A 14,796-nucleotide genomic window follows, 5' to 3' on the forward strand; every position below is an offset into this window, starting at 1 on the left:
CATGAGCACATCTGGAGTGGGGCAGAGCTGTCTCTTGCATAGAGATGCTACTTGGCACCAGCATAAAACTAAGCCAGGCCCAGCAAATACCAGAAAAGAGAAAAAAAGAAGAGAAAAGAAGTTCTTTCTCTCTCCCCACATGGCTTTGGTTGGCACTAACTGCATAAACCTGAATCTTCTCACATGGTGATAAAATACGGTTGAGGATCTGAGAAAGCCATGCATGAGGGAATATGGGGGGCCAGAGGGGAAGAAGATTGGACAAGAGTAGGAACAGTAAGGCCTGGACCAAGACAGGTGGGAAGATCAGGAATAACGGACTCAAGATCTGGCTGGCAATGAGGAGGGGAGCAGGTGAGGGGTGAGGCTGGGGCGGTGGTGTCTGCCTTCATTGCCCTTCCTTTTCAACTCTCAGGTGGGGTCCAACTATGTGACTCTGGCCACGTGTGTCCCTACCAAGAAATGGTGCCCACCACTGACCAGCCCATGCTAGAGCATGATACTCTGTGTGGGGCTGCCCCTGCTGTCCAAGCAACAGCCTCCACAATCACAAGCTGGGGAGGCCTTCTGATTCCTGGGTCTGCATCGGGCAAGCAGCCTCATTTCATGCCTCAGACACAGATCCTCTCTGGCTTGTAGATGTGTGCTCAGTTCTCTGTGGGATCTCCTTTAGACACACATTAGTGTGTACACGTTTAGATGTTTGTCCACGTATTTAAAAAGGCATGTCTGGGCTAAAATATGTTTCTTTTGGGAAGAAAAGGAAAGCAGCTTGAGCAAAATCCAAGAGGCTCCCCCAGATTTCATTTCAAGTTTATAACTAACTTGTAATCACTCTCCCTCTTAGGGCCAGTTTCTTCCACCAGACGTTGGGGAACGACAAGCTCGTTTCACAGGATCCTGCACACCGGACTTAATGTGAAACAGTCAGCCAATAGTAAGGAGAAATAAAGCAGATGGCTCCTTTAGAAAAGATGCTGAAAAGCAGTTTCATATTTTTTCCTTTATGGATTTTTGCTTTAGATTTTGTAGAATTGTTTCCTGGGTTAAATGTGATATCGTGAAAACCCCCATTCCTGTGCGTGTAAATATGATTGCCAGGTTGATGGGAAACTCCCTAGCTTTCCAGTAGCTGTTGTTTTTTCACACTGCAGTAGAAAGGGGCAAATGTAGCCAGTTGTATGTAAAAAAAGAAAACAAGACCCTCAGTGCCTGTGAAGGGGCTGGAAACCAGTGATGTGCCCAGAACACAGGTGGAATGGGGGATTGAGAGGAGAAAAACAGGACCCTAAATAATCTCTACTTTGGGTATTTGGATTCATAAAAGATGCTTGATTTTGGAGAAGAAAGAAACCCTGGAAGATCAAATGTCCTAACTCTTTGAGAGCTTTGGGTGATGTAGACAAGGCAGTAATGATTTTTTGACGCCAAGAGTCAGATCTTGTAAATGGGTTGCAGAGCACTTTCATACAGATGGCTTATTGTGAGGCATTCCACAGATGGGGATAGCAAGGTCAAGAGACGTAGCTGGTCAAGCTATGCTCTTAATCCCAACTCACTTGTCTCTAACTGTGCGGCCCTGCCATGGCACCAAATTCAATCCAAATATTTGCAAACACATTAGAAAAAACATTACTTGGGGCGCCTGGGTGACTCAGTTGGTTGAGCGTTTGGCTCTTGATTTCGGCTCAGGTCATGATCTTGGGGTTGTGGGATCGAGCCCCATGTTGGGCTCTGTGCTCAGTGGGGAGTCTGCTTGAGATTCTCTCTCTCCTTCTCCCTCTGCTCCTCCTCCTGCTGTCTCTCTCAAGTAAATAAATAAATAAATCTTAAAAAAAAAACAAACATTACTTGACCATGATGTCATCATGGGACCAGGGACATGGTCTTTGCCTTCTCTCCACCGTGCTCTTTGACTGCCCTCCCCCCCCCCACCCCACTGTCTCCAGGGTGGGGGATAGGGAATGACACACAGGTCATCCATTCTTTAAATTTGGTATTCCTAATTGTGCATTTGTGATGATATGGCGATAAATGGGTCAAGGTGCTGGTGTACCCTCTGCTCTTATTGTGCTCAAGTGCACACCAATCTGTTCAATGTTAGAGGCGGCCCTTCTAGCTGGAATGTGAAGCAGGGCCTGAGCATGGGCAGGGTAAAAAATGCAGACTTGAAGCTTTACGGCCTCATGTTCATTTCCCACTTCTGCCATCTTCTGTCCATGGGAGCTTGGGCACCTTACTTTGTCTCCCTATCTTAGCCTCAGTTTCCACTTTTGTAAAAACAAAGCTAATACACATTTCCTTGTATTGCTGTGAAGATTAAACTGGAGGGTCTATGTGCAGTCCAATAAATGGTAGCTGTTTTTATTTCTGGGCACTGTCCTTGGAGAACTACATAGTACATTAACTGTTTGGAATACAATGAGAGGGAATCTTGGGCTATTCATTATACAAAGCTGGTCATATACAGGTAAACAGCCCTGCTACTACCACCACTTACGTCATTAATCTGTCTGTAGGTTACATAATACATAATACAGTTGAATGGAATTAAATTATTCTATGGCTGTAAGTTCCAACTAAATGTGATACATTTTTATCAGATGAATGAAGGGTTATATGAGATTTTGGAAGAAAAGAGCTTATCCTTAGGAAGAACTGAATAATTGGTAGTGATACTATGATTGTTAACTAAAGTATTACAATGGTATCTGCCTCATGCTTTGATAGTACTTTAAAGCTTACTTCTCTGCTCGAGGGTGGTATTCCCCTGAGTTATAGGTCAAAATTAAAACTCTCTGCAACCTTCCCTTTCTGTTTTTAGGCATTTCACCCAGGTTCTCTGCTTCAAGTCTCTCTTCCCTATGCCCCTTGTCATGCTCAAGAAAATGTTTTCAGCAGTTGTTCTTGATGGCCAAGTCCCCTATAGGTGCTAGGTCTTGGGTGGTTAATATTACCTCTTTCTGCTTCCTCAAGAGCCCCACAAATGTCCACTAGCCACCCACTGGACTCCTCTCTGGCTGTTCCATCTTCTTATATTTCAGCCTTTAGTTTTGGAGTGTCTTTTAACCTTTTCCTTCTGGCAATCTTCCTGTCCATCCCTTACTTTAGTCAGCCAAATATTTTATTTTATTTTATTTTATTTTATTTTATTTTATTTTATTTTATTTATTTTTGAGAGAGAGAGTGCATGTGATGGGCAGGGGAGGGGCAGAGGGAGAGAGAGACTCTTAAGCAGGCTCCACATCCAGCATGGAGCCCAACACTGGGTTCTCGATCTCAGGACCTTGAGATCATGACCTGAGCTGAAATCAAGAGTCATCCTGGGGGCAGAGGAATAGTAAGAGATAAGTCAGGCAAGGTGAGGGATATAGGAGGGCATGGGTGTCAGGCTGTCATGTCTGCACCTAATTAAGCTGTGAATGGGGGAACCATGAGAAGGTTTAGGTTTTAAAATATCTAGGGAGATGAGAACTAGGAACTGGAAGCTGGTGATTGGAAGGTTCTACCCCACCATCTGCCACAGTCAAAGGAGTAAACACTCTAAAGAGAGGAAGGATGGAAAGCAGACTGAGAAAGACTAAGAGTGAGAGGGGGTAGTACAATTTATTCTTTTAATTTGGTTGTCAGTGACCCAGGGAGAGACAGAATTTGACAATGATCAGAATCATGAGATTTTCTAGGAAGGAGAATATAAGCCTAAGTGAAGAGGAGAGATGAAAGAGGCAAGAAGGACAGGGGCTGATCAGCGGGGATGACCAGACTGGATGGTGTGGGGTCCCATGTGTGGAAAGAAACAGAATGAGTGAGAGACTGGTAATGTGTGGTGGGGCCCTGGGCGAACGTTACTGGGTATGAAGTCATGGAATGTCATCCCTTAATTTTGAGTATGAGGTCAATCCTTTTCCTTCACCTAAATAGTTAAAATGAGGTAGGGCTAACAGCTCAACCATCCATGTTTGCACCTTCTGCCTTCTGACCTCTCCCCTCACACCAGAGCATAATCCCTCCTCCGAGGCTGTCTTCCCTGCGGCCAGGTCCTACCTGCCGTGTTTCCCTAAGCAGGTCTCAATCAGTGATCCTGCTGGGCCTGCAATACAAGTGGCTTCCAGGGGCGCCTGAGCGGCTCAGTTGGTTAAGCGTCTGCTTTCGGCTCAGGTCATGATCTCAGGGTCCTGGGATCAAGCCCTGCATCCATCTGGCTCCCTGCTCAGCGGGGAGTCTGCTTCTCCCTCTCCCACTCTCCCTACTTGTACTCTCTCTTTCTCTCTCTGTCAAATAAATAAATAAAATCTTAAAAAAAAAAACAACCAAAAAACAAGTGGCTTCCAAAAATGCAGTAATTACCCCAATTCTACTCTGTCACCCATCTTCTACTTCTTTCCAAAAATGAAGATATATTGGTTGAATTGCTTTTCGTAATTCAATTTCAAGGGCTGCACAGGCTCTTACCAGTGTCGTGCAAATTTATTTCCACCTACCTGCTCACAAGGTGCTTGTTTCAGAGCAGCAAACCTAATACTATTCCCTTCCTCACCAAACTCATATCTTGGCCACTCCTCAGAGCCACTGATTAGACTGGCTTTTTATTTTCTTTTTGCTCACCCTCTTTCTTTAAACACAAGTAGCTCCCAGAATATCTGGAATGCAAAGTTCCTATGTGCATGTTTGAAATAATAATTTGTATTAAAAGCAGGGGTTTAACGTACTTCATCTTCAGAAGTGAAATTATGTCACATTTATAATTATATTTATATTGTGAGATTATTATAATTATGACTATAATATTCTGGCATACATTGTTTTTTAGGAGTGCATACTAGAACTTCTCAATGCAAAGCAAGAAAAAGGATATTTATAATTGAATGGCAATATATATTTTCTGGCGCCTACAGAGACTCCAACTTTTCAAAGAAAAATTGAATTGAATTGAAAATGAAAGGAAATGAGCTCTCAATCAACGTTTTTGGCTAGAAAAAAATACCACCCTACTTCCTTCCTCCCATGTACGTGCAGTCACATGCACATACATAACACACGATTTTCTCCTTTGAGGAACATTAGTCTATTCTAGCATCCCGAGCACAGCATGCATTCCCTAACAATAGAGCCCCCCCTTTTTTTAATGCCCCCGTACTTCCTTTGATTCGAGTATGAATTCTCCGATTTTCTCCCGTGTGACTATAGCCCTCTTTGTCACGGGGCCAACTTCTCTTATTCACACCTTTTATTCTGAGCCAACGCTACGAGGGTCACACCCAGAGGTGGGGAGCGCCGCTCAGTCCCTGGTGCTGCAGGCCATCCCCTCCCCGGCCCTCACCTGCTCGGTACCCTCCCTCCCCCGGCCTACCTGGAAGGCCCAGGATGGTGAAGTAGGGCCGGCACTCCGTGAACCCTGAGCTCTGCCTCACGCAGCTCCGCCAGAGCCCCTCGTACTGGTACACGGATGTGACGGGGTTGTCATACAGGTCCTGAGTGCTCCACATGTCCATCCCCGTGGCGGCGATGCAGCCCGCCAGGCCCAGGAGGGACAGGAGGAAGCCCACCACTTGGCACGTGGTGGTGGACATGGCCTTAGCCCGCGCGCCCTCCGACCGCGGGCTGAGGACCTGCGGCGCCTTCCTCCTGTGCCGGTGTGGGTGGGCGGGCTGTGCTCCTGAGCCCGGCTGCCCTAATCAGATGGTTTCCCTCAGCTCTTGGTGTTTGCTCACAGTGTTTTCCTTAGATAGTTCAGTTTCACTCTTGGTTCAAGGGCATTATTTTTTCATTTGTTAGGGTAGCCGCCCCAAGAGACACTTGTCCTACCGAGCTGCGCAGGCCCAGCTGGTTTGAGAGCAGAGCGGTCCGAATGGACACTCTGCCCAAAGGCCGAGCAGCCTCTCCCGGGTCCCTGGCTCTGGCTCTGCCCCCTGAGCTCGCCGGCCACCACCTGGGGAGAAAGCTGACCAGTCCAGCGCCCCAACAAGCTTTTTCCTTTAGGCTCTGCTCATCACAGGAGGCCCCAGGAGTCTGCGTCTTAAACCAGACTCCGTATTTTCTCCTCACAACTCATAAACTACTTTTCATGTACATCTTTCCATTTTGCCCTTACAGAAATGGGTAGAGTAGGTATCATTATCCCACACCCATATGTATTTTGAGGCAAGTGAGGTAGATTAAGGAACTTGTCCAAAGGGCCTTGAACCACAGATGCATTCAAGTCAGCAAAGATGGAGCTCCAGTCCCCACTTTTGGTCTGGTGCTCTTTCTCTATTTCCATGTGGAGTAGGAGAGGTAGGCAAGGTGTCCCCACTTTTGAGAACAGGAAGTCAAATCCTAGAGATCTGCTTTTGTTTTACAGGTATGGAAAATAGGAGGGGAAGAAGTGAGACATCCTGCTGACCTCCATGTCACCCTTTCACTCACACCATGAGAACCACATGGAGACCACATGGCAGACACAGAAGGTTCTAAAAAGGCCAGAGAAGGGCTCAGGGCTGGCTAGGCCCAAGCCCCTGTTCTGGTTACTGAGAGCCCTGGGATCTGCTCCTGACAGTCACTAACACGCTGTATGCTAGATGATTTTGTGCAAACTGATCAGCCCCTGCAGGTCACAGTTTCTTCATCTGTAACATTTGCATACTAAAGTAGAATACTTCATCACCCTTTCAGATCTCACACACTGTCTTCCACATTTTGCAGAAAAGTTTTCACTACAATTGGTCAAAATATCAGGAATTATATAATCACGAAAAAGAGAGACCTGACCAGAAATTAGCCATTGCATTTTGCCTACCCAGTTCGATTTTGTAAGAGAATTGATTGACCTGCTACTTCCTGGGGGTCCTGTGTGTCTTGCCTCCGAATTCAGAACCATCTTTTTTTTTTTTAAGGTCGGTTCCACGCCCAGCATGGAGCCTAACATGGGGCTTGAACTCACGACCCTGAGATCAAAACCTGAGCTGAACTCAAGAGTCGGACACTTAACCAACTGAGCCATCCAGGCACCCCCAGAACCATTTTAATTATAGCTTCCCCAACTCTGGATCACCCAACATACCAATCTCTAACCTGTACGGGTTCTCCAGGAAACAAACCTTTGCATCTGGACATTTCAGTGTTATCTTGAGTGCACCCAGCCGCTGCTCCCATTCGTTTTTTTCCCCAGCAAACACAGAAAGCAAATATGGAAGGTCTCCCCCTAGTTTGAATGGACTCCACACTCCCCTGAAGTGCTTATCTTCCTTTAGGTTCTGTGATCAGTGTAGAGAGTGAATCATGAGCCAGAAAACTCAAAAAATGAGTAAGCAGGAGTTATATCACTTTCGTTGAAACAGCGTTGGTGTCTGCTTTCCCTGAACCGAGTTACAAGGCCAAGTCCAAAAGGTGAGGAGGGAGCAACTAGAAGAAGTGCCTGTGGTCTCTGCTGCTGGATGGGGATTGAGTAATTAGATTGGAAAATATTGGAAGGGTTCAAGAATGATTCTGCCACTGTTTCTGTGGACAGAGTAATTTTGCTCTTGTTTCAACCAAGATTCAGGGTTTTTATTTATAAAGAGTTTGTTTTCCAGTTGTTCATTTTATGACATTCGTCTAACACCCACCCCATACCTATAATACCACTGAAATAGTAGATGGAAAATTGAAAAAATAAAAGAAATAGGTTATTACAAGTTATCTATTCTCACTCATGGCAATTTCCCCTCCTCCTTCCCTATGCAAATGCTTTATGCAAAATTTCAAGACCAGGGAAAACAGTTATTCAGGTAATAATGAATTAGCTTTCTTTCTTATTTGAAGTGACAGTGACTTTATTTTTTGGGAGAAGGAAAAGTTAATTTAATTTAATTTATTTATATTTAAAAGATTTTATTTATTTATTTGACAGAGAGAGACACAGCGGGAGAGGGAACACAAGCAGGGGGAGTGGGAGAGGGAGAAGCAGGCTTCCCGCTGAGCAGGGAGCCTGATGCCGGGCTCGATCCCAGGACCCTGGGATCATGACCTGAGCCGAAGGCAGACACTTAACGACTGAAACACCCAGGCGCCCTGGAAAAGTTAATTTTAAAGGATAAACTAAAGCTACCTCTACCTAGTAGAATACTGAATGAATAGAGAGAAAATGTAAGTCTACACATTTTTAAAAAAATTTAAGTCTACGTACTTTTTAAATGTGAAATAGATATTCGTAGGTTTTAAAACATCTGGAAGATGGAATCTGTCACTTCCTAGTGGGTTTTCTGTGCTATAAAATGAACGGACCACTGCTTCACGGGTCACTGCTGAAGAGTGAATGGGGGTCCACAGAGGAAAATCTGGCTTCCATGTTTCTGCCAAGAGGGGCACTTGTCCAAACCCGATCAGCCCGAGACAGGTTGGCTGTCAGTTATGGGCCTAGTGAAATGATTTTATCTGGGAAGGTTGACTGCCAGTCCTATGCCTAGAGTTTCTCTGGAAGGTTTGGCTGTGCCTGACTTCTTCCCTCTGAGCTTGAGAGTCTGTTCTTGCACTTTGGGGCGTGTGTATCTTCTCAGTGGAAATTTAAAAATTCTGTACTTTCATCTCAGTGACAATGGAAAGGAAATTAAAACAAGAATGTTCCAGATCCTCGGGCTGGCCCCTTATGGTTCATGTTTCTGTTGGTGTTAATGATTATGTTTATACCAGAGGACAGTTAAGTAGTCTCAACTGGTATGTGAACAAAGGGTTCATTCTTGCTCAAACAGAAAATGCAGTCAGGGGAACTTCTCCCCACTTTGAGGTACTGACACTCCACACTAGGGCCCCTGTGCCTTGGGGTCAACACCCCGCTAGCTTCACCGGCAAACATTGCACTGTCCTGTCTTTGCACATACCTGATTGCAACAATCAGTGGCAGTAAATATACGGCAGAGAACTTTCCCTCCCCAATTCCAGAAATAATTGGGTTGATAATCTTAGAGCCATATTTCAATACAACCTTACTTCAAATGAACAAGACCACTGCAAAGAGCTATCGAGCTGCAGAAACCTCATTACCAGGGGTTGCACGTGAGTGTGAGACGTGAGTACCTCAAACTTATTAACACCATTTTGTAAAACAAACCTATGCAAGTAGAGAATCTGTGTTAATGATAATGAAGTCAAAACACTGAAACAGGTAAAATGCAAAATCGGCCTTGAGGCTATATCTTTGTTAAACTCCAAATGCAAATGAACACTATCCCTAACACCAAACTAATTTTGAAATTTGGATTGATGAATTTTTCAGTGTTATTTATATTACATTTGCAAATATGCCTTTTGACTTGTAGAAGACATGCATTAGGAATTTAAATCTAGTGTTATACTTGAATACATTAAAATAACATTAAAGGGGCGCCTGGGTGGCTCAGTTGTTAAGCGTCTGCCTTCGGCTCAGGTCATGATCCCAGAGTCCTGGGATCGAGTCCCACATCGGGCTCCCTGCTCAGTGGGAAGCCTGCTTCTCCCTCTCCCGCTCCCCCTGCTTGTGTTCCCTCTCACTGTCTCTCTCTCTCTCTCTCTGTCAAATAAATAAATAAAATCTTAAAAAAAAAAAAAGAAAAAAAATAACATTAAAATAAGTATAACTTAAGTGAACATTGAGGGTCTGTAAGAATTTTTTTCCTTTAAAAGGGATTCCTATAAAATTCTTTTTAAAAAATAGTTCTCTAAACTATCTAGTGACAGGATTTATACACGCTCGCGTGCACATGCACACACACAGCACTCGAAGGTTCTGAGAGAAGGCCTAACAGGCAGTTTTGGTCTGGCCCAATTCTAACTCTGTGAGCTTGGGCAAAGTGCTCTGCCCCTCTCAGGCTCCATCTGTAAAGTATGTATGCGGCATGTTGACAGCTATTGTTAGTCCACGACAGCTGCCCAAGGAGAAGTCTGTGTGGGGCTGGGATACCAGGCTCTGGCGAGGTGTGAGGCTAGGAAGGCCCCTCCACACTGGGGGCTTTTGCTTTGGGTCAGGAGAGATTTCTGTTTGGAGCCCGAGAGTCTCAGGACTCCATATTAGGGCAACCCACTGAGGCTTAGGTGAAGGCAGAACAGGGTCTGAGCCCTGGCTCCATCTGTATATGACCTTGGGCAAGTCACTCAGACTAATTTTCCTTGTTTCTAAAAGCGTGATAATAATAGCACCAAGCTCACAGGGTGGTTTGCAGAGGTTACACAAAATGTTGCAAGCCAATTGTTTACTCAAGTCCTAGTACATTGTTATTCTCCCTTTGTGGAGCAGTATGAACTCCTGGGATGGGTGCTCTGTGTGGCCAGAGGTCAGCTCCAGGCTGATTGCCTCCACCAAGGCCTCTAGCTCTGCATGGACCCAGGTCCTAGTCTCTGGAGAGATCATGAGCTTTTGCATTTGAGGTGAGGGAGACTCAGAGCTAAGGCTGGGTCAGCAGGATACAGGGATGTGGGAGAGGCTCATCTTTGCTCCCGTCCCTAGTGGAGACAGGCCTCACTGAATCCGCAGCTGGTCACCCACTGACCTGACTCATGTCCTCTTGTTTACACCCAGTCCCCACCTCTCTAAGAGGGTATTCACTGCCTTCCATAACTGTGCCCACACAAACCCCCTCCTCCAGCCAAGGTCGCTCTTTGATTTTCTTCCAAGTAAGACTCGGGTGGTAGCACCCTCATGCCTTTGCTCATGCTGCTTTTCCTTCTGTGTCTCTGCCTTTTCCAAACCCTACCTGCCTTTTAAGGCTCACTTGTATTTCCTCCTCAGTGGAGCCTTTCCTGAGCACTTCCATACTCTTCTCATCTCTGCAGCACTAGCCCTCCGGCCTCACTTGGCACCTTGTCATACCCAGCCTGGGGCGCACTTTCATTACTTTGAGGGTGCTAGCCCCAAGAATCCTGAGGTTGCAGTGAGCTCTCCATCAGTAGGTGTGGAGTGTATAAAAGAATGATTCACTGTGTGACTTAAGTCTTTACTTGTTACCTTCTGTGTGTTTCTAAGTCTTGACCCTATAGTCAGATGGCAAGTTCCTGGAGGGGAAAACCCCGTTTTCTATTTCTGGTGCTCCCTCCAATGCCCATCTTGGATCAGTGTCCCTCTCAAGACCTTGATGTATATTTATGGAAGGAAAAAAGAACTAAGAAATAAAAATGACGTTTATTCACTGTCTTACTCTGTTACATGAGTGAAAGACACTTAACATTTCTCCTTTTTTTTTTTTTACACTTTTACCACCTACTCTTGAGACCTGAATTTTTCTTCAAGTGAAAATGACCAATCTACAAAGCCAACAAACACACAATCCTTCTGTGTTTAATACCAGTCTGGGGGAGCGGGCATCACAGCCCACACACCTTGCCTGCATGGCAGAGATCCCTTGCTGCCGAAGCCCTCTGGGCAGAGAGAGAGAGCACCCTGAATCTGATTCCATGTGGCCAATATTTTCTGGAGGTCAGGAGCCTCAAGCCCCACAGAAGGGGCTCATCCAGCACACCTCAGAGAAACACAGCCCTCAGTTCTTTTTCTGTATGTATCTTTTCCCTCTGCCCCTTTCTATTGCTTCTGCGGGCTTAGGCTTCCCTGGAAGCCGGGCCCAGGCACAAAAGGGTCTGGAGATGAAACTCCATTCATGAGATCCACAGTCCCCATTCCAGGGAGGCGGAATCTTGGGGCTAACGGAAAGAGGGGGCTGAAGTTGGGCCTCTTGAGTCCTGTTCCTATGTGTGACTGAGTCTCAATGCCATTGCTCACACAGGAGTTGTTTAAACGATGTACCCCTTGGGAAAAACTGGGCACCATCCAGTGAGGGGAACAGGAGCCCTGGCAGCTCAGAGAGCTCCTCTCCCTAAGGTTCCTGCACTCCTGTTCTGACTCTGGTGGCGGTAGTTGCTGCTCCTGATTCCCCACGGTCCCTCTGTGGGGCCCCAGGCAGGGGCCTCTATCCCCCTGCCAGGGTGCTGGCACCAGCCCTTACCTGGCAGCCCCAGCAGGGTGAAGTAGCCCCGGCACTCGGTGAAGCCAGAGCTCTCTCGGACACAGGAGCGCCACAGCCCTTGGTAGTTGAATACAGCTGTCACCGGGTTGTTGTACAAGTCCTGGGTGCTCCACTGGTCCATGCAGGTGGCGGCAATGATGCCCGCAATCCCGATCAGTGAAACTATGAACCCCAAGCCCTGGCAGGCGGTCACGGCCATGGTGGGGTGCAGCGTTGACACAGAGCGCCACACGACAGAGGGACGGCCCGGTTCTGAGCGTGCAGGGTGTAGGGACGGCGCTTTCTCGGGGAGGCTGGTGCACACGTCACAAACGGGCCATGCAATGGAGGAGGGGACTCAAGAGTGCCACCTGAGCTTGTCCTCCTCCTTTATCTAGCCAAGCCAGATAATTCCCACAACATGGTACCAAGAGCCATTTGTTTTCTACCATATGTACACTCTACTCACTGTTGACCTTCGGAGGGAGTTTCTTTCCTGATTAGCCAGGTTCCCCTCCGTGGAGGGTAAAGCAGGCGTAGAGGGCGCTGCCTGGAAGGGCCTGCAGGTTGGTCATGCCTCAGAAATACTTGGAGATGAAAGGGCTTCGCCTGTGAGGCCCTCCCAAAATATCACTGCTGCTCTAGTTCAGTGAATTAAATAGAACTAAAACATAGGACTGAGAAAATGATGCAAAACATAGAAATAAAGGGATAGAACACATGAAACAGCAGTAAGAAGCTTGGAAGATAGAATGAGAAGCTCCAACATATATCTGATAGGAGTTCCAGAACAAGAGAGTAAAGAGACTGAAAGACACTATTTGGTAAGTGACTGCTTATGAATTTTCCAGAACTGATGAAAAGTAGCATTTCCACAATAAGGATGTCCAATAGTTCCACAAAAGGTAAATAAAAATAAATCAACATCTGGGTGCATTGCAGTATTGCAAAGTACAAAAGATAAAGGGAAAAACCTTTAAAAAACCTGAAAGAAAGGAACTATAGTCAGTATATCAATTGCAGCAATAGGAAACCAGAAGATGACAGAATTATATCTCTAAAGATTGAGAATAAAAGTAACTATCAACCTCAAAACAATGAGAAGACAAGCCACAGATAGAAAATATTTGCAAAAGGAAAATATTTTCAAAGAAACATTTTATATCCAAAAAACATATTTGCATAAAGGACTCTTATCCAAAATCTACTAAGACCTTAAAACTCAACAATAAGAAAATGAAGAACCTGATTTAAAAATAAGCAAAATATCTGAACAGTGCCTCATCAAAGAAGATATACAGATGATAAATAAGCATAGGAGAAAATGTCATTAGGGAATCACAAATTAAAACAACAAGATACTAATCCATACCTATTAGAATGGCTAAAATCCAAAACACTAACACCAAATTCTGACGAGGATGTGGAGCAACAGGAACTCTCACTCATTGCTGGTGGAAATGCAAAGGTACAGCCACTTTGGAAGACAGTCTGGCAGTTTCTTACAGAAATACATACTCTTAGCATAAGATCCAGCAGTTGTGCTCCTTGGTATTTACCCAAATGAGCTGAAAACTTACATCCACACAGAAACCTGCATCAGATATTTATAAAAGCTTTATTCATAATTGCCCAAACTTGACAGTAACAAGATGTTTTCCAGTAGGTGAACAGATAAATAAACTGGTATATCCAGACAATGGAATATTATCCAATGCTCAAAGAAATGATCTATCAGGGCGCCTGGGTGGCTCAGTCGGTTAAGCGACTGCCTTCGGCTCAGGTCATGATCCTGGGGTCCCGGGATCGAGTCCCACATCAGGCTCCCTGCTCGGCGGGGAGTCTGCTTCTCCCTCTCCCCCTCCCCCTGCTTGTGTTCCCTCTCTCGCTATGTCTCTCTCTGTCAAATAAATAAATAAAATCTTTAAAAAAAAAAAAAAAAAAAAAAAAAAAAAAAAAAAAAGAAATGATCTATCAAGCCATGAAAAGACATTGGGGAACCTTAAGTGCATATTACTAAGTGAAAGAAGCTAATCTGAAAAGGCTTCTGTATGGTTTCAACTCTATGACATTCTGGAAAAGGCAAAGCTATGGGGGCAATAAAAAAAGATCAGTGATTGCAAGGAGCTCAGGGCTCTGGGAGGATTAGTCAAAGGAGCGTAGAAGATTTTTAAGGCAAGCTATTTTGTATGAAACTACAATGGGTGGACACATGTCATTATATACTTACCAAAATCCATAAACCTACAGCACCAAGAGCGTATGCTAATGTGGGCGCCCGGGTGGCTCAGTCGTTGGGCGTCTGCCTTCGGCTCAGGTCGTGATCCCGGGGTCCTGGGATCGAGCCCCGCATCGGGCTTCCCGCTCGGCAGGAAGCCTGCTTCTCCCTCTCCCACTCCCCCTGCTTGTGTTCCTGCTCTCGCTATCTCTCTCTCTGTCAAATAAATAAATAAAATCTTTAAAAAAAAAAAAGAGTGTATGCTAATGTAAACTATGAACTTCGGGTGATAATGATGTAGTGTTGGTTCACTGATTGTGACGATGTAGCACTCTGGTGCTGGACATTGATAGTGGAGGAGGCGATGCATGTGTGGGTGCAGGGAGTATGTGGAACCCTCTGTGCTTTCCATTCAATATTGCTGTGAACTTGAAAACAAACTGAGGGTAGCTGGAGTGGGGGGTGGGGTGGGAGGGATGGGGTGACTGGGTGATAGACACTGGGGAGGGTATGTGCTCTGGTAAGCACTGTGAATTGTGCAAGACCGTTGAATCTCAGATCTGTACCTCTGAGACAAATAATGCAATATATGTTAAGAAAAAAAAAAAGAAGGTAGCAGGAGGGGAAGAATGAAGGGGGGAAAGCGGAGGGGGA

At 45.5% G+C, this 14,796-nt stretch overlaps 1 protein-coding gene across 2 annotated transcripts in view; it reads right to left on the bottom strand.

Moving 5' to 3' along the window:
* CLDN18 (claudin 18) overlaps positions 1-12,144 on the bottom strand; it is a 22,265-nt gene extending 10,121 nt beyond the window's left edge. The window contains exon 1 of one of the 2 annotated variants that reach the window (XM_021678758.1): positions 11,925-12,144. In XM_021678758.1, the coding sequence (XP_021534433.1) occupies positions 11,925-12,144 (220 nt within the window). Of the gene's footprint in view, positions 1-5,350; positions 5,571-11,924 lie in introns of those variants that run through there. The other variant, XM_021678757.1, reaches the window with a different exon arrangement.
* Between the last annotated feature and the right edge of the window lie 2,652 nt (positions 12,145-14,796).

The sequence above is a fragment of the Neomonachus schauinslandi genome, chromosome 1 (assembly GCF_002201575.2).
Source record: "Neomonachus schauinslandi chromosome 1, ASM220157v2, whole genome shotgun sequence".
NCBI lineage: Eukaryota > Metazoa > Chordata > Mammalia > Carnivora > Phocidae > Neomonachus > Neomonachus schauinslandi.